The 25538-nt window shown below is 42.0% G+C and overlaps 1 protein-coding gene across 28 annotated transcripts in view; it reads right to left on the minus strand.

The window, feature by feature from the left end:
- The window catches only part of LOC138761901 (glycophorin-C-like), a 118594-nt gene that overhangs the window by 82385 nt on the left and 10671 nt on the right, over positions 1-25538 (minus strand). For 18 of the 28 annotated variants that reach the window (XR_011356590.1, XR_011356589.1, XR_011356584.1 and 15 more), the window contains exons 2-4: positions 24355-24473; positions 16918-17218; positions 11535-11686 (exon numbers count right to left, since the gene is read on the minus strand). The exons of 1 other annotated variant lie outside the window; for it this stretch is intronic. Coding sequence is in view for 14 of the 27 variants with exons in the window: in XM_069934848.1 (XP_069790949.1) it covers positions 11535-11553 (19 nt within the window). In the remaining 13 variants the exon portion in view is untranslated. Of the gene's footprint in view, positions 1-11534; positions 11687-16917; positions 17219-21018; positions 23497-24354; positions 24474-25538 lie in introns of those variants that run through there. 9 more of the 28 variants (XM_069934845.1, XM_069934847.1, XM_069934846.1 and 6 more) reach the window with 7 other exon arrangements.

Raw genomic sequence — 25538 nt, forward strand, 5'->3', positions numbered from 1 at the left:
ACATGGAAGGGGGGAAATTTCATGATTTCTCTAGCACAACTTCAAAAGGAAGTTTTGGAATGATGGGATATCACTGTACAGAAACAGATCCTTGAGCCCTTCTGGTCTACATTCAACTTTGAGATATTTCATTTTCATAGCAGGGATTTGATACTAACAAATTCATCTATAAACGGAACCCTCTGCAGCCACACTCTGATTCATCATGAATCATTCCCTTCGTAATCAAATTCAGGGAGTAAAATGGATTTTATTACAGGCCCCTTAACAGGAGATGCAAAATTTTGAAAAATTCACAAACCTTGTATTATTTAAATACAAGTGCCAACCTCTCAAATATTTTAAAGCATTCCACAAGATGAATGCAGGCTCCTGCATAAAACTGGGCAAAGCTATTTCACGGGGAAACTTACAGACAGTGGTTTCAGCAACAACTTTAGCACCAGCCACTTCTTAAGAGACTTGACCCATTGCTGATGTGCTGCATGAGACATTGAGCTTCTGGTCTTTAAAAAGATGCTTTTTGTACACTGTGCTAAACTCTTGCTCTGTTTCCTTCACATATTGGATTACTCTTGATGGAAATATGATTACGCCTCCTTGAACAGTTCCTTAAGATCAAAAACAACCTAATCCTTTTTTTGTGCAGGTGGAGGTTCACAAGATGGTCAGCTGGATAGCTCTTGAAATGAACCACTGCTTGTGCTAGTATTCTAGGTGTTCCTGATACATAACTTCTTTGCAGTAACATTCCAACTGCAGCTCCTCCACTTTGAGTCATCGTGGGCCAGGGAATTCCAAGGGTGCATCGAGAGATATGGCCCAAACATAAGCAAATGGGACCTATTTGGGTCAACAACTCAGTCAGTATGGACAAGTTGTGCTGAAAGGCATTAGATCCCCAAATATGAGGCCTGGTTTTACATTTGGTGGGTCATGCTGCACAGGCCATTTCACTCACGTGCTAAACATCCTTCGATTTGGTCCTCTCTCATGGAAAGAATATCGGATAGAAGAAAAGGACCACCTGAAAGCCTCCATGAAGCATAGAGTCACACAGAGTGTTAAAGCACAGAAAAAGGCCCTTCAGCACAACTGGACCATGCTGGCCGAGTGGTTGACCCAAACCCATTTGCTTGTATTTGGCCCATATCCCTCAATGCACCCTTGGAATTCCCTGGCCCACGATCACTCAAAGTGGAGGAGAAGCAGTTGAAATTTTACTGCATGCATACATAAAATTGATACTGACCTCATTAAGTACCATGCAGAAGAACTTAAATTTATGTACAATAATCGCAAGTTACTCATCATAGAATGTATTTACTGCATTATGTGTTGAATTTCAATACAGTGTATAGATTTGGTAAGAACCAGAATGGACATAATTAGATATAGATCAGCATTTCACGAACACAAAGTCAAAAGACGAACATCAAACATAAATCATCACCCCCAAAGTTTTTCCAAGCAAGTGCTGGTAACACCAAATTTAAACATTAAATAAAAGCTCGTCCATTTCCACAAGGGAACAAAAAGATTGTGTGGCATTTTCAAAGAGTTACACAGGTACTCCAACTACCCTGGGTAACACTAGGCCTTAAATCAGCTACAATAAAATGATCAGGACACTTAACAACATGATAATAACCAAGATAATATCAAAATGGGCCGCTGAATCTCCTGCATTAAAACAATAATCTCATTTCAGAAGTATTTTATTGAGAAGAAAGTACTTTGGGCTCACAAAGGGCACCACAATAGACATGTTGTTTTGTTGGGCTAAAGGCTTAGCTCGATTGTATTCCATTTTGGGACGTACAACAGAAGATATCATAATGCATGGGTAAGCAAAGTTTTTGTGTGTTGAGGAATGAAAAAGGTCATAAGAGAACAAACAAAACTAGTGCAGGAATGAGGAACAGAGAAAGAAAAAGATACGAGAGGCCGCAGATACTGGAATTAGGAACAAAAAATAATCTGCTGGAGGAGAAAAAGAAGTTTGAAACCCTTGAGAAGGAAAATAGTCAGCTTGATGAAAACAGGGTTGGGAGGGGTTGGAGAGGGGCCAGGAAGGAATTGGTGAAGGACAGATGGGGAGGCAGTTGATTGGCGGGTGCCAGACAAGGGAAAGAGAAAAAAAGAACAGGCGGAGGAAGGAGAATCATACAGGGTTGGGTTGTAGACAGAGAAGTGGGTGGGGGGTGTCGGGTGTGATAAGTGAAGACAAAAGCTACCACCACTGGAAAGAAGCAAATTAAAACTTTGAAAGTCTAGTTGACATTGAAAGATTTTTCTTTTATCCCTGGTCCACTTCAAAGGAAGGGATGATGGATGGAGGAACAGACAAGATAATAGAACAGAACTATATGTGTCAATGAATAAGTGTCCAAGTTGTTTATGGGTCACAGGAAGTGCACAGGGTATGAGGCCAAGCAGGTGTGAAGGAGTTTGTATGGAGGCAGAGGTTAAAGAAAGAGGCTTGAGTGAGACCAAATGTGATAGATATTCATTGTCCCGGAAGCTCCCCGCACAACTTTTCTTTCTCTCCACAATGCTTATTGTTACACTTGGCTTTTTAGCACTGTAGAGATATTGCCCAAGGTTGGAGAGGCTTAATGGGAATTAGTTTATATTTCCAGCTGTCAAGGTTCAAGTTACTTGCTGCTGAATGACCGTTAAAGTGTCTAACTCAAAGAAACTGCTTAAGGTTCAGGAGATAAATGTTTAACTCATACTCTTTGCCCATCCTCTTAGCATGATCTAGAGCTCCAGCTGTGGCCTCCTCTGCATCGGAGAGGCTGATCGCAGGCTGGGAGATAGAGCAAAGTTGCTCAGCGAAACTTTCTGCTGTAAAAATCATGGATCCCCAAGTGGTCAATCATTTTCATTCCACCCACAGACACATCTATCTATGGCCTCAGCACTGCCGAACCAAGGCTACCCGCAAAATGGAGGAGTAACACCTAATGTCCTGTCTGGATACTCTTCAACCAAATGGCATGAACATCAACAGCTTCTATTAAATCTCTCCCTGTGTTTCTATCTTTGCCTATCCCCATTTCCTTTCCACTAGCTTCCTAGTTCCTTCCCTTCATTCACCATTCAGCATTCAGAGAGTAACTCCCACCTCTGCTTTTTTTTCTCTTCTACCCTCGCATCCCTATCCTCTCTTTCTTACCCGTTAGTCCACACCCCTCCCTCTGCCTCTCCTCTTTTTTTCAGGCACCTGCCTACTTTTAGCTCATACCTTGACAAAGGGCACAGGCCTAAAATGTTGGTTACCCTTTTCTTCTAGATGCTGCGAGACTTGCTGATTTTCTCAGGCACATTTGTGCATTGCAAAACAAGACTATCTATAACAATCTGAATTAAACTACAATATCTCAAGCACTTGATTTTATCAAAGCTAATAATACCACCAAATCTGCTTTTTAGACTATTTAACACGATAAGAAAACATGTCTGAAATGTCTGTCTTCAATAAATGTGCTTTCCCCTCCTCCACCATCAACTCAGCCCTCACCCACATCTCCATTTCATACTCATCTGTCCTAAGCCCCTCTGCCCCCAAATGCAACAAACACAGGATTCCCCTTCTCCTTACCTACCATCCCACCAGTCTCTGCATGCATCACGTTATCCTTCTGAATTTCTGTCACTTACAACAGAATTTCTCTACCAGACACCTCTTCCCCTCTATAGGGACCACTCCCTCTGTGACTCCCTTATGGACTCATCCCTCACTGCCAACACTTCACTTGTATAATCACAGATTTGATTACTGTGTCCGGTGCTCCCTTTGTATCTTTCTCTACATTGGAGAGACTGGCCACAGACTGGGAGATTGCTTTGTTGAGCACCTTCACTATGTCTGCACCAGTGACAGCGACAACCCAGTGGCCAACCCTTTCACCTGTATCCCATTCCCATACTCACATGTCTGTCCATGGCCTCATGTATTATCTCACCAAGACCACCCATAAATTGGAGGAACAACACCTGATTTTCCATCAGATGGCATTAGCATAGACTTCTTTGGTTTCTGCTAACCTGCTCTCCTCCCCATGTATTCTTTTCATCAGTTCTCCACCCATTTCCCTCTCCTTTCACCTAGCCATTCACCCTCCCCCTGCTTGCTTGTGTGTCCTCCCTCCCTTCTCCACCTATTACCTCCTGCCTTTGCGACCATGCTCCTCCCCCCATGCCTGCCAACATTTTTCCATGCCTCGATGAAGGGCTCAAGCCCAAAAGTCAAAAATATGTATCTTTATTTTAAATATCACTGTTTGACCTGCTGGGGAAGGGGGGGGGGGGGGGGGGGGTTGGTGTGATCTCATTGAAATGTTTCAAATATTGAATAGCACGAGCAGAGTAGAAAATGTTGTTTCCCCTTGGTGGGAGAGTTCAGGACAAAAGGCACAACTTCAGGATTGAAGGGTGTCCATTTAGAACAGAGATGTGGAGAAATTACTTTAGCCAGAGTGTGGCGAATCTGTCAAATTTGTTGCCACAGGTGGCTGTAGAAGCCAAGCCATGGGTGATTTCAAGACAGAAACTGATAGGTTCTTGATTTGCCAGGGAAACAAAGGTCGTGGCGAGCACTGGAGCTTAGTGGGAAATGAATCAGCTCATGATTGAATGATGGGGCATTGACTTGATGGGCTGAATAGACCATTTCTACTCTGATGTTTTCTGGTTTTATTAACCAAGGCAAAAAAAAATAAGCATAAAAATTAGAAGACAAGTTAGGTGTCACAAATGACTCCACAGACTGTGCTGCAGCTAATCATTGTTCAAATAATGATTATTGACAGCTAAATCCCTTTGAAATAAGACTAAGGTAATTAAGTAAACTGGTCCATGAAATAGAGATTGAAACAATATGATCTTCCTAAAGTGAGCGAACTCAGACTGAACGTCTCATGTTTGGGTTTCTCGAACAGGTAAATTCAATAGCTAAAAAAAACTGAAAAGCAGAAGCTGGAGTGTGAAAGTACAAGACATACACTTAGGATAAATTAGTGGGTGGAAGTTGGTGCAGGAATCAACAGACCATTTTCCAAAAGAAGGAGATCAGATTTATTGTCAGAGTACAAATGACATCACATAAAAAAAACATATTTCTTTTTCTGGAGGCGAGATAGAATCACTACTAAATAGGCACTTTCAGGTGGCCAATTACCCCACTTGTAAAGCCCAATATTTTGGCAAAATGTGCCTGTGGGAAGGCCACATGAATGTGCAGGAGGTGCCTGCAAGGCGAGCTTGGTAACCCTCCTCCAAGAGGGATAATCCCCGCAGCACAGTGGCCTCCCCAGCCATCTGAATGCAGCCGCCTAAAAGCGGCTGTATTCTGATGACAGTCAGATGGCCAGTGCCTGACAGCTCCTCTCCCAGTCCCCACACTGTCGGGCGGCCGGCGCAGGCTATCCCCACACTGTGGTGTCTGATTTTGGGAGTGGCGAGAAATGGGCTGGCGGGGAAGGAGGCCGGAGCAGCCGGCGGGGGAGAAGGGGGCTGGCCGAAACAATGCCAGTACCCGACTCGAGTGCCTCCTTCTCCCCCGCTGGCCGCTCCAGCCTCCTCTGCCGGCCGCTCCAGCACCATGAGTGGAGAGAGAGCGTGGCACTGGGATCAGTGTGGGGATGTCCCGCGCGGGACATCCCTGCGCTAATAGCCAGCCATCCTGACTTGACAGCCCAAGGGACAGGAGCTTTCAACGCTGCCACCTGAACGGCAATTTAAAGGGCTGCTTCTTCGGGCGCATTTTTAGCGGAAAATGCACCTGAAAAAACCTATTGGTTGTGCAGAAAAAAATCTATACCAAATGTACACAAGTAAACAGAAAACAAATGTAAACAAACTGTGCAATACAGAGAGAATATTTTAAAAAATCAATAAAGTGCACAAGAGTTCTTAAATGAATCTCTGATTAAGTTTATGGTGGAGGGGTAGCAGTTGTTCCTGAACCTGGGCTGGGAGTCTTCTGGCATCTGTACCTCTTTCCTGAGGACAGCAGCAGCGAGAAGAGAGTATGTGCTGGGTGGCTTGATTGCTGCTGCACTCCGATGGCAGTGTTCCCTGTAGATATTCTCGATACTCGGGAAGGTTTTGTCTGTGATGTCCTGGGCTGCGTCCACTACCTTTAGCAGGGATTTACACTCAGGGGTTTTGATGTCCCCATACCAGACTGCAATGCAGCCAGTCATAATACTTTTCACCACACATCTGTAGAAATAACAAACCTCCACAAACTCCCGAGGAAGTAGAGGCGCTGATGTGCTTTCTTCAAGATGCCATTAGAGTGTGGGTCCAGGGAAGATTCTTCAAGATAGTGACCCCAAGAACCTAAATTTTCTCACCCTCTCCACCCCTGTTCCCCCAGTGATCACTGGATTGTAAACCTCTGGCTTTCCTTTCCTGAAGTCAACAATCAGCTCCTTAGTTTTGGTGACAGTGAGTGAGTGCAAGGTCATTGTCGGTGCACCATTCAGACCAAGTTTTCAATCTCCCTCCTGTATACTGACTCATCACCTTCCTTTATTCAACCCACTACAGTGGTATCGTCGACAAATTTATAGATGGTGTTATTGCCATACCAAGCCACACAGTCATAGGTGTAAAGTGAGTAAAGCACAGGACTAAAAATGCAGCCCTGTGGTGCTCCAGTACTGATGGAGATTGTGGAGGAAATGTTCTTGCCAAATCACATTGATTGTGGTCTGGAGGTGAAGAAATCCATGATCCAATTACAGTGAGTGACAGCAAAGCAAAGTGTTCAAAGTGTTTCAGAACCAAAATGATAATGATTGAAGGTGGTATGAAACCATCTCAGTAAATATTTGAGGGGGTTTGGGCAGGATATGAAAAGAGGGTGAACTATCAACATCATCCACAAGCTCAGTTTCAGTCAAATGACAAGCGCGCAGACTGGCAAGGGGAAGTGAAAGTGGAATGAACTGCAGTCGGGGCAATAGAGAATGGTAAAGGGTGTTGTCAGCAATGTTTGGAGAAAAGGACCTTTGTTAATTTGGACTTCACAGCATCTTTGTAAACTGCAGCCAAGGATACTTTGGCAGAAATAGAGACAGATTCAAATCTATTTATATGGTTGTTTGCAAAATAATTACATCCACTGGGAGAAGGAATAAGATTGATAAATTGACTTTGTACTCAAAATGTAAATCTTGACCTTTCTGTTTACCAGGTTAATAAATCTGAAAAAAATATTAAATATTTCAGAATATCGTTAAACAATGTGATCCATTAGCGAACCTAAATGAAAATTTTGTTCATCCTTCTTTGGAGGACTCTTCAGCCGAGCCCAGGAAAACTATTTACATGTTCTTGCCTAAAGAGCACAGGAAACCTAGAATAGTTTCACTCTTTACTCCTTTGATATCAGACAGCAAAATTCTCTCTTGTGTTATATACATGTTGAAAAACATCCTAACACCAGTTTTCAGCAAGGTTTTTTTTTTAATGGGACATCATTGATTAATTTGAAGTAAAAACACAAAGCTGAAGAAACTCAGCAGGTCAAACAATGTACTTTATATAGCAAAGAAAAAGATACCCAACCAACATTTTGGGCTTGAGCCCTTCAAACTTTGGTATGAAGGTAATCAGACATTGGTGAAGAGCTCAAGTCTCATATGTTGGTGGTGTACTTATATCTTTGCTAAATAACATACACTGTTTAACCTTCTAAGTTTCTCTAACATTGTGTTTGTACTTCAATCATGGAGTCTGAAACTTAGCAGGTCATGCAGCTTCTATAAGAATTAAATAGGAATGAAGATTTCGGGCCTGATCCTTTTTTCAAGGTAGGAGCAACAGGAGGGTGAATAAAAAGGTGAGGGGAGGCAGGGAAGTGGCAGGGGGTGGGGTGGGGGGGGAAGAGGAGAAGAGGGAGTGGTGCTGTTGTGGTCTGGTGCACTGAACTCTATCAGACAGCTCTCAGACACTTCGTCCAACCTCTCACAGGATCCCACCACGGCACATCAAGTCATTATTTCCAACACCATCTCCAACCTCATCACCTCTGGTCACTTCCCTCCAAATCCTATGTTTTGAACAGTGGGAGGAAACTGGAGCACCCACGCAGACACTGGGAGTACGCAGACACTGGGAGTCTGGGCAGGGTTCGAACCCTGGTCCCGATCACTGACACTGTAATACTGTTGTGCTAACCACCACACTAACTGTGTTGCCGTTGATGAAATAGTAATACCAGATGGAAGCAGGGGTATCCAAGTTTAGAGGGGGAAACAAAACATCTATATTCATCCTATCAGGTTAAGGCTGTCCTGGATGAGTAAGTTGTATTGTTCACTTGCTTTTCAAAGGCTTTCGATTCCACAGGCATGTACATACTTAGGTTTGGACAGATCATCCACTTCACTCTATAGATGCTGCCTGAGAGTCTTTCCAGCTTCTCTGTGTTTGCTCAATATTATATCAGCATCTTCATGTTTTGTTTTCTTTGTATCTTTTCACACACTCATGGCTCAATTCATTTCTTGGCTTTTTCAGAATCTCAACAGCAAGACTAAAAGTTTTCTTCATATTATCTTCAATGCGCTGATGAGGTTCAACACATTGTAGGTGGATTGGTCAATATAGCTTTGGCTGTAATTGCATCAACATACAACATTCGGCCCTCAATGTCGTGCCGACTGACATATACCTACCAAAAAATAAAAACACTGGACCCTCCCTACCTCATAATCCTATTTTCTCTATTTGCCTATTGAAGAGACTCTTCAATGCCCCTGTGGCCCCACCCTCCATTACCTCTCCTGGTAATGCACCTATAAATTTGCGTATGTAAAACCCATAGCCTGATGTCTCCCCTAGACTTTCCTCTCTTCACTTTGAATAGATGTCCTCTGGTGTTTGCTACTCCTGCCCTGGGGAAAAAAAAAGTGCTGATTGCCTTATCTATGCTGAAAGGATTCAAGAGTTTTTTTTGTAATCAGAACTGCAGTAAAGTACAGACAAATCAAAAGGCAGGAAAACCCTGCATCATCAGTGGTTTTCAAACTTTTTCTTTCCATTCATATACCACCTTAAGTAATCCCTATGCCATAAGTGCTCTGTGATTAGTAAAGGATTACTTAAGGTGGTATGTGAGTAGAAAGAAAAAAAGGTTTGAAAACCACCATTTTAATCGTAACTAATTGACTCGTTATGTGCACAGTTTCATAACTCCAAAAGAAATGGGCTTTGGCCCATTGAGAAATATTTTTCTCAACCAAAATATTTCAGAAACAATTTGGTCAAGAGCAGTGGTTCTCAACCTTATTCCCATCCCCCCCTCACATACCACCTTAAGTAATCCCTCACTAATCGCAGAGCACTTACGGCATTGGAATTACTTATGGTGGTTAAGTATGTGAGTGGAAAGAATAAGTTTGAAAACCACTGATATAGACTATCATTTCTCCAAAAATATCTAAAATGTGTATATTAATCTTAATGACATATAAAATACTGCTCGTGATATTTCCCTAAATATACACCTGCACTCTTATCCCAACTGAATTCAATGCATTGAGAAGCAAGACAAGAGGCAGATGACTAATTAACGTTGAAGGCATGCTTCGCATCATATTACTAGGGCTTACGTGACAAGCATTCCCAGCAGATGGAGATTTAAAATTAAAGCACTTGAATCATCTTCAGCCATCACAAGCCCTTGCCTTGGTGATTTTGTTTGAAAGAAGACAAAAGAAGGATCATGCTCAATGTGATGGGAGTTTGAGCATCTGAAAGATCATCAACCCTCAAATGGTAGCTCAGGTTCTTTTACCCACCACCACAGCCCGACCTGTTCATTTTCTGAAAGGCCCGACTTTTCAGCAAGAACAGTGTTCGATGTACCTGGACAACCTGCTCATCCAGGAGGGAGATTGAAAACTTGGATGAATGGTGCAACGTCAACAATCTTGCACCCAACTTCACCAAAACCAAGGGGGAAAAAAAATCAGTGGTTCTCTAGTGATCATTGGAGGAAATCAGAGGTGAAGAGGGTGAGAAAAATTTATGTTCTTAGGAGTCACTATCTTGTATTGTGAAGAAATACATTAGCTCCTCTATTTCCTCGGGAGTTTGTGAAGGTTTGGTGTGATGCTAGAAACACTGTGCTGATTGGCTGCATCACGGTCTGGTATGAGGATACCAATACCCCGAGTGTAAAGCTGTGCAAAAGGTAGTGAACACGTCACAGATCATCATAGACCAAACGCTCCCCACCGTCAAAATTATCTAAGGAAAACTGCTGTCAGAGAGCAGCAGCAATCAGCAAGGATCCCCACACTGTGTTCTCACTCCTACCATCAGGGAAGAAATATGGGCCACAAGACTCGCATCACCAGGTTCAGGAACAGCTGCTACCCCTTCACCATCAGACTCCTCAACAACAAACTCAGTGACTGATGCAAGGACTAACATTTGCACTTTCTTTTTGTCCTCTCTGTATTTTCTGCAGAGTTTGTTTATATTTCTTTGTTTATTTACATGTTGAATACAGTTTTTTTTGCACTTCCAATAAATGGTAATTCTGCCTCACACGCAGGAAAAAGAATCTCAGGGTTATATATGACGTTGCATAAGTACTCTAACAATAAATCTGAAATCTGAAAAAAATCATCTATAAATCAAAACCTCTTTTGAAATTGTAGAGTCCTCATTATGTTAGGACTTTCCAAATATGTCACACAAAGTTCCATGCAGAATTTAATACCAAAATGTAGAAATCAAAAGTCTGCAGCCAGTCTATTACAATAGCAAATTCAATTACCCATCCCTCTACTTGTTAAGTTCTATTTTCATCCAAGATTCCTACCTCAGACATTAGGCTTCATGGCACCCACCACACTCTGGTTGTAAAAATACAAACTTTTTTTAAACTTCCTTCTCACCCTGCCATTAAATACCCTAAATCACACTTCCCCTTTTCATTATACACAAGCAAGCATAATTAAGGAGCAATATCTAAGGAAGTGTTCACAGAAGTGGGTTTTGAAAGGAACACCTTAGAATATAAAGAAAGAGAGAGTGGACGACTGTATTAGGGACTTAACTGAAGGAGGCATTGTATCATTAGAAGGATTCTTTAAAGTCAGGGTGATCAAGATGCGAGAATTTGAGAAGAACAGAACAAACACAGGGAGGGGAAGGCCACTAAGGAATTTGAGAATCAAAAAAACAAAATTACGGAAGAAAGGGTTACATAGCATGAAACAGTTCCTTTCAGACAACCATAACTGCATTGACTGTGGTGTAACCCTATTTGCCTGCGAGGCTCTAACACTCTGTCTTTCCTTTCCAAGTTCTTGTCCAGAAACCTTAAACATTGTAAGACTATTTTCCTCCACCACCTCCTCTAGCAGCTCATTTCAATTAAACATCACCCTCTGCAGAAAACTTACCTCTTGGATCTTTATATATCTCTCCTCTGGTCAAAAGCATCACAAGAGTCTCAACACCCACCCTGAAACACTCACATTATTTCAAAATGCCGTTACCTGGGAGAATGGTTGACATTGTCCCAACTCTAGCAGGACACCGTGGAGCAAGAGGTAGAAGAAAATTAAAGTAAATGCAGCTATGGCTCTTCGTCAGGAGACCAGATTAAAGCAGGTGAACGAGTGAGGAAGTCGATCTAAAGCCTCCTGGTCTGAAATGCAAAATGAAAGAGCTCAATCACTTTGAGAAACTATCAATTTCTCTGACAAAATGAATCCTTTCCAGGCACTTGGATCACAATGTTGCATCAAGCCCATTTCCAAAAGGTCAAGCATATTCCAGAAAATGTATCCCCACAGAGATCATTTAAGGCAAAAGGGGCTCATCTGGACCATTCACGGGAACATTAGCATCGGCACTGTTATCGGCAAATATATCTTTTGGTGGTCTTGTTAATCTCGCCAACAACTTCACGAAACCAACCAGCCTTAACAAGGTTTCTCATTGCTTGGAAGAGAACCTACCATGCCTAATCATCATCCTACAAAAATATTAACCATAGAGGTAAATTAATAGCATGAGAAAAAACCCACTCGGATCCTCCTTCCTGACTGACATTATTAGTTAATTGTCTGCATTCTACCCCAAACATATGGAGGGTCCACTTTTAATGAACTAACATGATTAGAGTAACATTAAAATCCTGTGAATGAAACATAGTTTATATTCCATATTTGTCTCACCTTTGCTATCAACTCAGAGTATTGCATCACAGACACAAGATCAATCTTTGTACATTTTTTCCCACTCGCCTTCACCACTCTCCCCCTCACCTTCACCCCTCCCTCCCCCCGCCCGCCTTCACCCCTCTCTGCACCCGCCTTCATCTCTCCCCCATCCGCCTGCCTTCACCCCTTTCTCCCCGCCCGCCTTCACCCTTCTCCCCTTCTCTCCCCACCCGCCTTCACCCCTCTTCCCCACAACCTGCCTTCACACCTCTCTTCTCCCCAACCCACATTCACCTCTCTCCCCTCCGACCCACCTTCACCTCTCTCCCCCAAACCCGCCTTCCCTCCAACCCACCTTCACCTCTCTCCCTTCCCCTCCACCTGCTGTCACCTCTCTCCCTTCCTCCATCTTCACCTTGCCTATATTTACCCTCTCACAGGGTATTGTTTGTCATGAGGTGTATTGTAATGCCAGCCATGTGTCTGTGCTATTACACCTGACAAAGAAAATAAAAGGAAGGGGGAAAAAGTGTCCCAGTGGAGAAGAAATTCAGAGTGTATTGGTAACAAGAACCTGAGAGCCATTATTCTTCCAAGTCAATATAATGGATTACAGTGTGCAGTTAGATTAAGGAACTCAGACACAATTATCCAAAATTAATTGGCACTGTTGAAAGTGCAAAGTTTTACTTATTGATCCAAATTACAATTATAATGACTTGTGCAGAATAATTTCAAACAACCAACCAGATCACAGATCATTTATCTGTGGATTTCTGATCCACTGCACAATCACTTGCACCTGCACCATGACTGAGACTATAATTTATTGTGGAGACAGTAGAATACTAAAGAAGCAAGTATTCTGTAATAAAAGCATTGGCAACTTTTCTTAAGCACTCTCTCATGATCCAATATTATTTGTTTCCACAGTAGTTTTAGGGGTGTTCAGAGAGCGAATGGGGCCAACAAAAGATCTGCAGACACTGTCAAGGGGGAGCTGAGGGATGACTGATAGGATGGGTGGTTTGTGAAACAGGGGCTTTCTGCTGTCTCCACTAGGATCCTGACGAATGGATACCACGTTATCAGTTTCATCCTGCTGGTCAGCTTCTCTTTGAAAGGTGATAGGTCATCTATTGTTCCAAACTGGTGGGAAAATTAAACTTGTCAGGAAGGCACAAGAGCGAATGCACTTCCCGAGAAGTCTGAAGCAGTTAAGGCTACCAGACACCATCATTCAACAGGAGCTCCATTGAGAGTGCCCTGGTTGCTGCATTACAATGTGATGTGGCAGGGGGATGGGATCAGGAGTAGAGACGGAGGGGTTTAGCATGAGGGAAGAAGTCAGAGATAGGAGGGTGAAAAGCAAAAGAGGCAGGCAGGTAACCTCAGGGCAAAAATGTAAAAGGACCACTTTATAGTATAATGGTGATAGGGTTAAGGCTCTGGTAAATACAAGCTTGAAGGCCTTGTGTCTTAATGCAAGGAGTATTCGTAATAAGGTGGATGATTTGAATGTGCAGATAGCTGTAAATGACTATGATATAGTTGGGATCACAGAGACATGGCTTCAAGGGGACCAAGGCTGGGAGCTTAACATTCATGGATTTTCAATATTCAGGAGAGACAGACAGAAAGAAAAAGGAGGTGGTGTAGCATTGATGGTTAGAAAGGAGTTAAAAGCAATAGAAAGGAAGGATGTTAGCTTGAATGATGTGGAATCAATGTGGGTAGAGCTGCAAAGTGCAAGGGGGCAGAAGACGTTAGTGGGAGTTGTATATAGACCACCTAACAGTAGTAGAGAGGTTTGGGATAGCATTAAACAGGAAATTGGAAATACGTGCAACAAAGGCAAGGCAGTTATAATGGGTGACTTTAATCTCCATATAGACTGCATGAATCAAATTGGTAAGGATACTGATGAGGATGATTTCTTAGAAGGTATTCGGGATAATTTTCTAACCCAGTATGTTGAAGAACCAACGAGGGAACAGGCCATTCTAGGCTGGGTTCTGAGTAATGAGGAAGGGTTAGTTAACAATCTTATTGTGCGAAGCCCTTTGGGCAAGAGTGACCACAATATGGTGGAATTTTACATTAGGATGGAAAGTGACAGGGTTAATTCTGTAACTCAGGATCTGAACTTAAAGAAGCGTGACTTTGAATATATGAGACACGAATTGATTAAGTTAGATTGGCAAATGTTACTTAAAGGATTAACTGTAGAAAGGCAATGGCAAGCATTTAAGGATCACCTGGATGAAATACAGCATTTGTTCATCCTGGTTTGGAAAATGAATAACTCAAGGAGGGTAGTACATCCTTGGATAACAAGGGAAATCAGGGAGAGTATCAAGTGTAAAGAGGAAATGTATGGACTAGCCAGGAAAGACAGAATACCAGAGGATTGGGAGAAATTCAGAGTTCTACAAAGGAAGACAAAGGGATTAATCAGGAAAGGCAAAAGAGATTATGAGAGAAAGTTGGCAGGGAACATAAAAAATGACTGCAAAAGGTTTTATAGATATGTAAAGAGAAAGAGTCTAGTAAAGACAAATGTGGGTCCCTTGCAGTTAGAAACAGGTGAATTGGTCATGGGGAACAAGGACATGGCAGACCAATTAAATAGCTACTTTAATTCAGTCTTCACTAGGGAAAATATGAATAATCTTCAGGAAATAATAGGGGACCATGGGGCTAATGTGACGGAAGGACTGGGGAAAATAAATGTAAGTTATGAGGTTGTGTTGGATAAATTGAAGGGATTAAAGGCAGACAAGTCCCCAGGGCCAGATGGTCTACATCCCAGAGTGCTAAAGCCCACGAATAGTGGATGCATTCTTGATAATTTTTCAAAACTCTTTAGATTCTGGAGTAGTTCCTGAGGACTGGAGGGTGGCTAATGTAACTCCACTTTTTAAAAAGGGATGGAAAGAGAAATCAGGGAATTATAGACCGGTTAGCTTGACATTGGTAGTGGGGAAAATATTAGAGTCAGTTATTAAAGATGTGATTGCGGCACATCTGGAAAGTGGTGAATTCTTTGGTCAGAGCCAGCGTGGTTTTATGAAGGGAAAATCGTGTCTGACTAATCTTACTGAATTTTTTGAGGATGTAACTAGTAGAGTGGATAGGGGAAAACCAGTAGATGTGGTTTACCTGGATTTTCAGAAGGCTTTTGATATGGTCCCACACAGGAGATTACTGTACAAACTTAAGGCACACGGTATAGGGGATATGATATTGAGGTGGATAGAGAATTGGTTGACAGATAGGAAGCAAAGAGTAGGAATAAACGGGTACTTTTCGGAATGGCAGTCATTTACTAGTGGGGTACCACAAGGCTCAGTGCTAGGACCCCAGTTATTTACAATATATATTAATGATTTAGATGAGGAAATAGAAAACATCATTTCCAAGTTTGCAGATAACACGAAGCTGGGTGGCATTGTAAGCTGTGTAGAGGCTGTTAAGTGTGTGCAGGGTGACTTGGACAGGTTGGGTGAGTGGGGAAATGCATGGCAGATGCAATATAATGTGGATTAGTGTGTGGTTATCCACTTTGGAGGAAAGAATGGGAAGCCTGAGTACTATCTTAATGGTATCCAATTAGGAAAAGGGGAGATGTAGAGACCTGGGTGTCGCTGTGCATCAGTCATTAAAAGTGGACAGGCAGGTGCAGCAAGCAATAAAAAAGGTGAATGGTATGTTGGCGTTCATATCAAGAGGATTCGAGTTCAGGAGCAGAGACATATTGATGCAGTTGTATAGGGCCTTGGTGAAATCTCACCCGGAGTATTGTGTTCAGTTTTGGTCTCCTTATCTGAGGAAGGACATCATTGCCATGGAGAGAGTGCAGAAAAGGTGTACCAGATTGATCCAGGGATGGTGGGACTTGCATATGAAGAAAGGCTAGAATGTCTGGGCTTGTACTCGCTGGAGTTTAGACGATTAAGAGGAGATTTAATAGAAATGTTCAAAATTCTTAAAGGATTTGACAGACTAGATGCAGGAAGATTGTTCCCAATGTTGAGCAAGTCTAGAACCAAGGGTCACAGTTTAAGGATAAAGGGGAAGTCCTTTAGGACTTAGATGAGGAAGAATTTTTTCACTCAGAGGGTGGTAAATTTATGGAATTATCTGCCATAGGAAGTGATTGAGGTCGGTTCCATCGCTATATTTAAGAGAGAGTTAGATTTAGTACTTGTGACTAGGGGGATCAGGGGGTATGGAGAGAGAGCTGGAACCAGGCACTGAGTGGATGATCAGCCATGATCAAAATGAATGGCAGTGTAGGCTTGAAGGGCCAAATGGCCTACTCCTACACCTATTTTCTATGTTTCAATGGTTTGCTACAGAGAAATTGTCTGGAAGTCAATCTACAGGACTATAAAAGTAGCAGAGAGGATCACTGTGTCTCCGTCTCCCCTCCCCACCCCCCCCAACTCCCACAACTCCATCGATGCGATCAACCAAGATTGTTGTCTTAAGAGGATGTACAAAAATGTTTAAGACCTCTTCCATCCCTCACAAAGCATCTTTCAGCTGCTCCCCTTGGGAAAGAGATACAGCACCATCAGGCTGAGAAAGAGCTTCTTCCCTCGGGCAGCGAGAATACTGGACACCAAAATGATCTGCACACACTAAGCCTCTGAGACTTTCACATTTATGAAACAATATTTATTTATATATGAATACTTGTCCTGCATACTTGTCTGTATGTGCATTATGTCTGGTTGTCTGTTTGCACGTCTTGCACCGAGGACTGCAGAATGCTGTTTTGTCAGGTTGTACTTGTGCAGGCAGATGATAATAAACCAGACATCTCCAAGTTGGCTTTGAGAAACAGCTTTCAGTTGATTTAGTTGTCCATCTTACTGTGCTTACTTGTGACATCTGATCTCAAGCACAAAAGAATGTGGCCAATCCAATGGAGTAGGCTGATCTGTAAATAAGGCACTGTCGTTCAAACTGTTGGCCTCGGAGAGGAGTCTGATATTGGTTCCCTTATCCTGACAATAAACAAAAGCATAGGAAGCAAAAGGTAACCAATATTGCAGGCCTAAGCTTGTCATGGACAATGAAAGCTGGAAGATTGGAACTCAGTGCCTGAAAGGGTTATGGAATTAGAAATCCGCACCACATTAAACTCTCGACAGCTAAATAACCTGAGATTTGTGGAGAAGATCAATTCCTGACTCAGGAGGGATCTAGACCTACTTCAATTCCCTATTGCCACAACAGGTCAAAGAGAGACCACCATCTTGTCAGCCCTTCACTTTACATTGGATTATCTGGATGACAAGAACATCTACATCAGACTGTTAGTCATTGACAAGAGCTCAGTGCTCAATAACATCATCTAGCAATACTTATTACTAAACTGAGGGATCTACAAGTCTGTTTATCCCTCTGAATGTGGATCCTCACTTACAGACCCCCAAATCAGTGTGAATTGGCAATGTCACCTCTTTCATCCTGATCACCAACACAGGCACCCCAAGGCCATGTGCTTTTTCCCCTACACTGTTCCTTGTACGCTCATGATTGCATAACCAACTTCAGCTTCAACTCAATCTACAAATTTGTTGACCACACCACCACTGTTGGCCAAATAACTGGGAATAATGTCTCATAATACAGGGTGGAGATTGAGAACCTATGGGTGGCGCCAGAACAGCAATATTGCTTTCAACTTCAAGGAGACCAAGGAGCTTATTGATGATTTGAGGAAGGGGAGCCTGACAGACCACGCATCTGTTTGCATTGATGGGAAGAAGGAGGAGAGACTCGGAACCTTCAAGTTCCTGGGAGCCCATATTTCAGAAGACATTTCCTATAGCCAGCACATTGAAGTAACCATGAAGAAGGTATACCAACACCTCTATTTTTTCATGGGTCTGAGGACATTTGGCATGTCATCAAAGAGTCGATCAAACTTCTATAGATGCCCTGTGGAAAGTAATGCTGACTGATTGGATCACAGCTTGATTTGGCAATTCATGTATCAAACATAGCAGAGTCCATGAAGGATTCTGACACCACACCCCCCCCCACCCCCCTCACCCCATCCATTGCAGAGAGAAGGTACAGAAGCTTAAGAAACAACACCTCTAGGTTCAAAAGGATTTATTTCCAACTGCTATCAGACTCTTGAACGTTCCATTAATGCACTAATCATAGACAGTTCCAACAGCACAAATGCACTATTGAAAGTCACCTTTTTGAAATCTGATTCCTATGAATATTTATTACCTCTTATTTTGTTTATTTTAAATTTTAGACATACAGCATGATAATAGGCCACCAAATTACAACCAATTAACCTACCTTCCCCCCTCCCCCCCAGTCGCTGTACGTCTCAAATGGTGGGAGGAAACTAGGACTCCCAAAGAAAGCCCACACAGACATGGGGACAGCGCAGGATTCGAAGCTCAATCCTGATTGCTGGCGGTAATGGCATTGCGCTATTGGCTTCGCCAACCCTGCTGCCCAAATACATCCATGTGATAATTAACCCATGAATCCCATATGTCTTTGGAATGTGGGAGGAAACGAGAGCACTCAGAGCAAGCCCATGCAGTCACAGAACATACAAACTCCTTAGAAAATGGGGAAGATTCATACGCAGACCATCGGAGCAGCAATAGGCTTGCCAGCCAATCAAGTCTGTTCCGCCATTCATTTTCCCACCCAGCCCCACTGCCTGGCATTCTCCCCAAAAATCAAGCACCTATCAATCTCTCCCTTAAAAACACTCAACGATGGCCTCCACAACCACCTTTGGCAATAAATTCCACCAATTCACTACCATCTAGCTAAAGAAATTTCTCCACATCTCTGTTCTAAGTGGATGCCCTTCAATCCTGAAGTGTACCCTCTTGTCCTCAACTCTTCCACTAGGACAAACAACCTTTCTACATCTACTCTGAACATTCAAACTGTTTCAATGAGATCTTCCCTCATTCTCCTAAATTCCAACGAGTACAGGCCAAGAGCAGTCAAACATTCCTGATATGATACGAAATAGTGGAGAAACTCAGGGAGTCAAACAATGTACATTATATAGCAAAGATAAAGATATATAAGGAACATTTTGGGGTTGAGTTTTTCATCGAGGTTCCTGGTATGATAACCCTTTCATTCCTGGAATCATCATTGCTAACTTCCTCTAAACCCTTGCTATTGGCAGCACATCCTTTCTGAAATGAGGATCAAAAAACTGCTCATAATGCTCCAAATGAGGTCTCACCGATGCCTTATAAAGCCTCAACATCACATCTCTGTGCTTGCATTCCAGTCACTGGAGCTGCAATAGTGATAACCCAACCGTTACATTTACAGTACTGCTCCTTATAGTTTTTCTTTACAAGTACAATTTTGATGCATATGTACACTGTACAATGTGTATGACAATAAAGTCATTATCATTAAGAAAATACTTAGGGTAGAACTTGAAGTCCCATAATCTGTCATACCATAGGCTAAGAACTTGGAAATGGGCTGAACATACAGTCTATTGGTGAACATCTAGGACATGGACTGAATTGGTTTGTATACCATAAGTTCCTGCAAAAACCAAAATGGATTGAAAAACCCAATTTTAATCAGCAAAATTATACAACATATTGAAGCATCGCCTCATAAGACATATAGGTTTCAAGGGAGAGTTTATTCATAGAAAATGGATCTTTCTGTCCAAGCCATGAATTAACTATCAGTATGTCACTAATCTAACATTTGATATTGTAGTGAATATCTTTTTTTTTTAATTTGAATGGCAGAACTGAGAGGCAACAAACAGAAGTAGTTAAAATTGTAAAAGGAGATTGATGGTGTCTTATGAAGGGGATCAGACTGAAGTGAAACTCTGGGCTCACTTATTATTTCTCATGTTCGAATGTCAACTATGAAAAATTATTTCCACTGGTTGGGGAGAACAACAGACGGGGGATCATTTAATTGTCATGGAAACCTGTGGAGTATTTTCATTCACCCCATGGGGGTGGTGGGGGGTGGGGATGTAAAGCCATGAACCTTACACCAGAAATGTATGGTTAGTGTCCAGGATTCAAATCTGTGTGGTCAGTAATGAGTTTGTACATTCTCCCCGTGTCTGCATGAGTTTCCTCCAGGTGCAGCTGTTTCCTCCCACTGATCAAAATGTGTTAGGTCAATTGGGTGGCACGAGCTTGTGGGCAGAAAGGGTCTGCTACCATGTTGTACATCTAAATTTAAGAACTAGGAAATTTAAGAGATGCTTGAAGAAAAGATGCTTTTGGTAGCTGGGAAGCAAGGATGAGATAGAGACAGTGCAAGTGCATCAGTGCCCATTGAGAAAGGGAGGTAAATGTCTGTTAATTACAAATGATTGGTCTGAAGGTGAAGTAAAAAGGAGTTGAAGGAGTACACAAAATAATTGAAATGATGGAGCTGCAACACAGAACACAGCAGAAGCTGGAAATCTGTAGAAAACCATAATAGTGGAAATACCCACATGGAAAGTTCTCCCAAATAGAAGAAAAAATCTGAAGGGAAATCCAGTGGAATCTTTAAAATCATGAAGGGTAGATACAGAAAGGAAGTCCAAATAAAAGGGCCATAAAAATTAAAAATTGCAGATGCTGGAAATCTAAAATAAAAGCAGTAAATGCAGAGATGATCAATAGTCTCTTGGAAGAAAGAAGCAGTCAAACATTCAGAGAGATGTCCTGCCATCATAACATTTATTTTATTTTGGCTGAAACTTCAGCACTTTAAAATAACATTGCCTGAAAATTCAACAAAAGGGATTAAGAACAATTTTTCTTACCCATTAAATGAAAACAATGTTGAACATTATTCACAAGAATGATTCCTGGAATGAAGGGATTAACATACAAGGAATGTTTGACAGCTCTTGGACTGTACTCCTTGGGAGTTCAGATGGATGAGGGGAACCACAGAAGCATTTTGAATGCTGTGAGGCCTGGAGAGAGTAGATGTGGCAAAGTTTTTTCCTACGATAGGGGAGTCTATGACAAGAGAGCACAACTTTAGGTTTGAAGGGTGCTTATTTAAAACAGATGTGGAGGAACTTCATTAGCCAAAGGGTGGTGAACCTATAAAATGTGGGGGCCAAGTCATTGGGTGTTTTTCAGGCAGATTGACAGGATATCAAAAGGTTATGGTGAGAAGGTAGGGGAGTGGGGCTGAGTGGGAGAATGGATCAGCTCAGGATGGCAGAGCAGACTCAATCTCGAATGGTCTTATTATCAAATAGACTTGAAAGATGCATGTCTTGGGTTGCCACTTGTGCCCTCTGTTGTTAAAGCAAAACATTTTCATACTGTGAGAAATTAGTGTAGCAGTTAGTGCAATGCTGCTAAAGCATCAGCCATCAAAACTGGGGTTCAAATCCTGTGTTGTCTGTAAGGAATTTGTTTGTGTCTGCGGGGATTCCTCCAGAGCCTCCAGTTTCCTCCCACCATTCAAAACATACCGGGATTGTAGACCAGTTGGGTGTAATTGGGCAGCCCAGGCTCATGGGCCTAAAGAGCCTGTTGCCATGCTGTATGTCTCAATTTAAAGAAGGCAAATGTAATTTAAAATGTACATTATTCACATTTTTTTTTAAACTTTCATCTCTTGGAGGAGAATAAATTTGGCTTATTGCAGTTCTGGTCGGCTTATTACGTGTTGGAGGTAGATGCTTCAGAAAGGATGCAGAGGAGTTTTGCAAGGGTGCCTCCTAGATTGGGAAATGTGTCTTATAAACCAAGGCTAACAGAGCTAAGGGTTTCCTCTTTAAAGAAATGAAGGGTGACTTAATAGGGAGAAGATTATGATGGGCTTAGGTATGGTGGGCAGCCAGTACCTTTTTCCCTGGGGCAACAATAACAATAACAAATACCAGAGGACGTCTGTTCAAAGTGAGTGGAGGAAAGTTTAGGGGAGATCTCAGAAGCAAGTTTGTTTTAAAAAAAAACAGAGTGGTGGTTGTGGAAACTGGTACAATAGTGAGATTCAAAAAGCTCTTCAATAAACCCACAGATATAAGAAAAGTAAAGGGTTATGGGTGTGTGATAGGGAAGGATTAGATTGTTGTGGAGTAGGTTTACATAGGCCAACACAAAATTGTGGGCAGAAGGGCCTTTAAAATGCTATAATGTTCTATGATCTATGTTCTTATGAAGAGTTCATTGTCATTTACACAAGTACAATATACCGATGCAATGAAAGTCTTACTTGCTGCATAATAATGACTAATGTGCAAAAGTACATAATAATTTTAAGACTAATTAGCACAAGGCCGCATGAAGAGAATATACAGTGGAAAATAGTAGTATCAACAGAAGGAGACAAATAAATCAGGACCAATGAAAGATCTCCACCTGAAACATTGACTCTCGACATCCCTCTATTGATTCTGCCCAACCCAATGAGTTCCTCCAGTTTCTGCATTTGACCATCTATAGGGGCGCCACACTTATTGCAACATTGTTACAGCATCAGTGATCGAGACTTTGGTGCAGATCCCATACTATCTGCATGGCTTTTCCCCAAGTGCTCTGGTTTCATCCCACCCTTCAAAACATACCAGGGTTATAGTTTAATTGGGTGTGATTGGGAGGCAAGGGCTACTAATATAGGCATATCAAATGACAGTGAACAGGTCAAAAATGTCTGTTATATTTTTATAAAATAACCTTTTATGGTTCCCCATCTGGCAGGAGTTTGCAAGTGGCGGGTATACCATTCAAGTATGAATGCCTGCCTATAGGTGCTATGCCTGGATAGCATTTAAAAAAAAAGCTTTTCACTGCATCTTGGCACATTTGCAAATAAACAATTCAATAATATCAAAATATAGATTTTTCACTGTTCTAATCAAACAAAGTACCCAAGAAAATCCTGTTTGCTATTGATAATATAGAGGTATAGGTGCCATAAGACTGGTACCGCTAGATTCAGGAACAGTTGCTACCCCTCCACCATCAGACTCCTCAACAACAAACTCAAAGACTAATCTAAGGACTCTTACTTTTGCACATTAGTCATTATTAAATATTTATTTTCTGTTATTGTATTTCTTTCTTGTTTACATTTCTCTCTTTTGTATAAACATCTTTTCCAGAGTAAAGTTTTTTGCACCACCGACAAGCAGAAATTCTGCCTGGTTTGCAGGTAAAGAATCTCAGTATGTGCTGACATGTATGTACTCTGACAATAAATCCAAACTTTGATCAACTTTCAGGCAGAGTTTCACAGAATTCTTGAAGGTACAATAACCTAGTCGCAACATTACTTGACTACTGAGCATGTCCCAACAACGAATTCTGGAACATAGTGAAATAGAGAGAGAACAAAGAAAATTAAGATAGATATCAATAAGATAGAAAAAGTGTAGAGAAGATTTACTAGAATGCTGCCTGGACTTCAGGAACTGAGTAAATGCTAGCAGAACTCAGCTGATCTTTTCAGCATCTATAGAAGACAGTTAGGCAACTCAGGAACTGTGTTAAGGGGGAAAAGTTAGGGTTTTATTCCCTGGAGCATTGAAGAATGAGGGGAGATTTGATAGAGGTATTTAAAATTATGAGGGGAATAGACAGAGTCAATGCAGATAAACTTTTTCCACTGAGGGAAGGTGAGGTACAAACCAAAGGACATGGGTTGAGTGTAAAAGGGGAAAAGATTAGGGGGAACTTCACACAGAGACTGGTGAGGGTGCGGAACAAGCTGCCAGCTGAAGTGATGAATGCGAGCTCAATTTTAACATTTAAGAGGAATGTGGACAGGTACATGGATGGGAGAGGTGTGAAGGTCAGTGAAACTAGCCAAAAAATTGTTTGGCACAGACTACAAGGGCTGAAGGGGCCTGTTTCTGTGCTTAATGTTCTATGGTCCTGTTACAGCGCTGTACAAACCCTTCAGCCCTCGATGTTGTGCTAACGTTTGTAAATCTACTCCACGGCAATCTAATCTTTTCCTACTGCCACCTTATAACCCTCTATTATTCTCACATCCATGTGCCTAAGAGACTTTTGAATTCTCCTATTGTACGAACCTCCCTCTCCAACTCCAGCAATGCATTTCAGGCACTCACCACTCTCTGGATTAAAAAAACTTGTCTCTTGACATCTCCCCTAAACTTTCCTCCACTTACCTTAAACTGATTACCTCTGGTATTGGCCATTGTCGCCATAGGAAAAAGGTGTTGGATGTCCACCCTATCTATGCCTCTCATAATCTCTACTGAGTTGCCTCTCAAAGAAAATCATTCTCCTGCAAAAAAGAAAATGACCTGTTAGTGCATGAAACAGGCAAGCCAGTTAACCCCAAAATTCTTCCACTAAGAAACAACTCAGGACCTGGCCCATTCCCCTCATTATAGCCTCTGCCCTTTGTTTCCTGTCCCTGCTGTGCTTCTGAGTTCATTTTGGTTGGTCTACATTGTAGTATGTTCCTCTGTATGTTTACAGTTTAATAAATAAATGCTCCATGTTTACCTTCAATTAAACCATCATTAATTACTCAGATAAAATAACATCGCCATCAGTTATTGTATCCAACTGGAGTTTGTTTAGCTAGCATTCTCATTCCCAGGAATGTGCTACCTTCAGAATGTTGGGATATCACTATCTTAACACATGATGCTCATTCATGATGGCTAGAAACAAAAGAAAGCATTGATACTTCCAGCTTTAGTGACATGCAACCTTTAACCATGGAAATGTTTAACCATCAAAAATGTTGGTCTTATTTGTACTTTGAGTGTTTGCAGATGGGCAGTGAACGGATCATGCAAGGACATCAACTTTGAATTGTGAAGGTGGTGAGGTTCAATTAGTCCTTTGTGACTCCCTTGTCCACTCCTTCCTATTAATCACCCCCTTGGTACCTTCCCCTGTGGCTGCAGCAAGTGCCACACTTCCTCCCTCACCACCATTTGGGGCCCCTGAACAATCCTACCATGCGATGCAACACTTCACTTGTGTGTCCAAAGGAGTCACCTACAGCTCGTGGTGCTCCCATTGTGGCCTTATCGTTGGGGAGACTGGGAGATCACTTCACTGAGCACATTTGCTCTGTGGGCATCAGTGACAGGGATCTCCCAGTGGCCAACCATTTCAATTCTGCACCCCATTCCTGCATTAACAGGTCTCTCCGTGGCCTCATGTACAGTACTGTCAAACCAAGATCACCTGTAAAGGAAGAGCAACACTAACTTTCCATCTGGGCACTCTCGAACCAGGTGGCATTAACATTAACTTCTCTGGATTCTGCTAATCTACTCTCTGTTCTCCCCCTCTTCTTTATCCCTCTGAATCCTTTCCTCCAGCTTTCCAC

Source organism: Narcine bancroftii, chromosome 4, assembly GCF_036971445.1.
Source record: "Narcine bancroftii isolate sNarBan1 chromosome 4, sNarBan1.hap1, whole genome shotgun sequence".
Classification (NCBI taxonomy): domain Eukaryota; kingdom Metazoa; phylum Chordata; class Chondrichthyes; order Torpediniformes; family Narcinidae; genus Narcine; species Narcine bancroftii.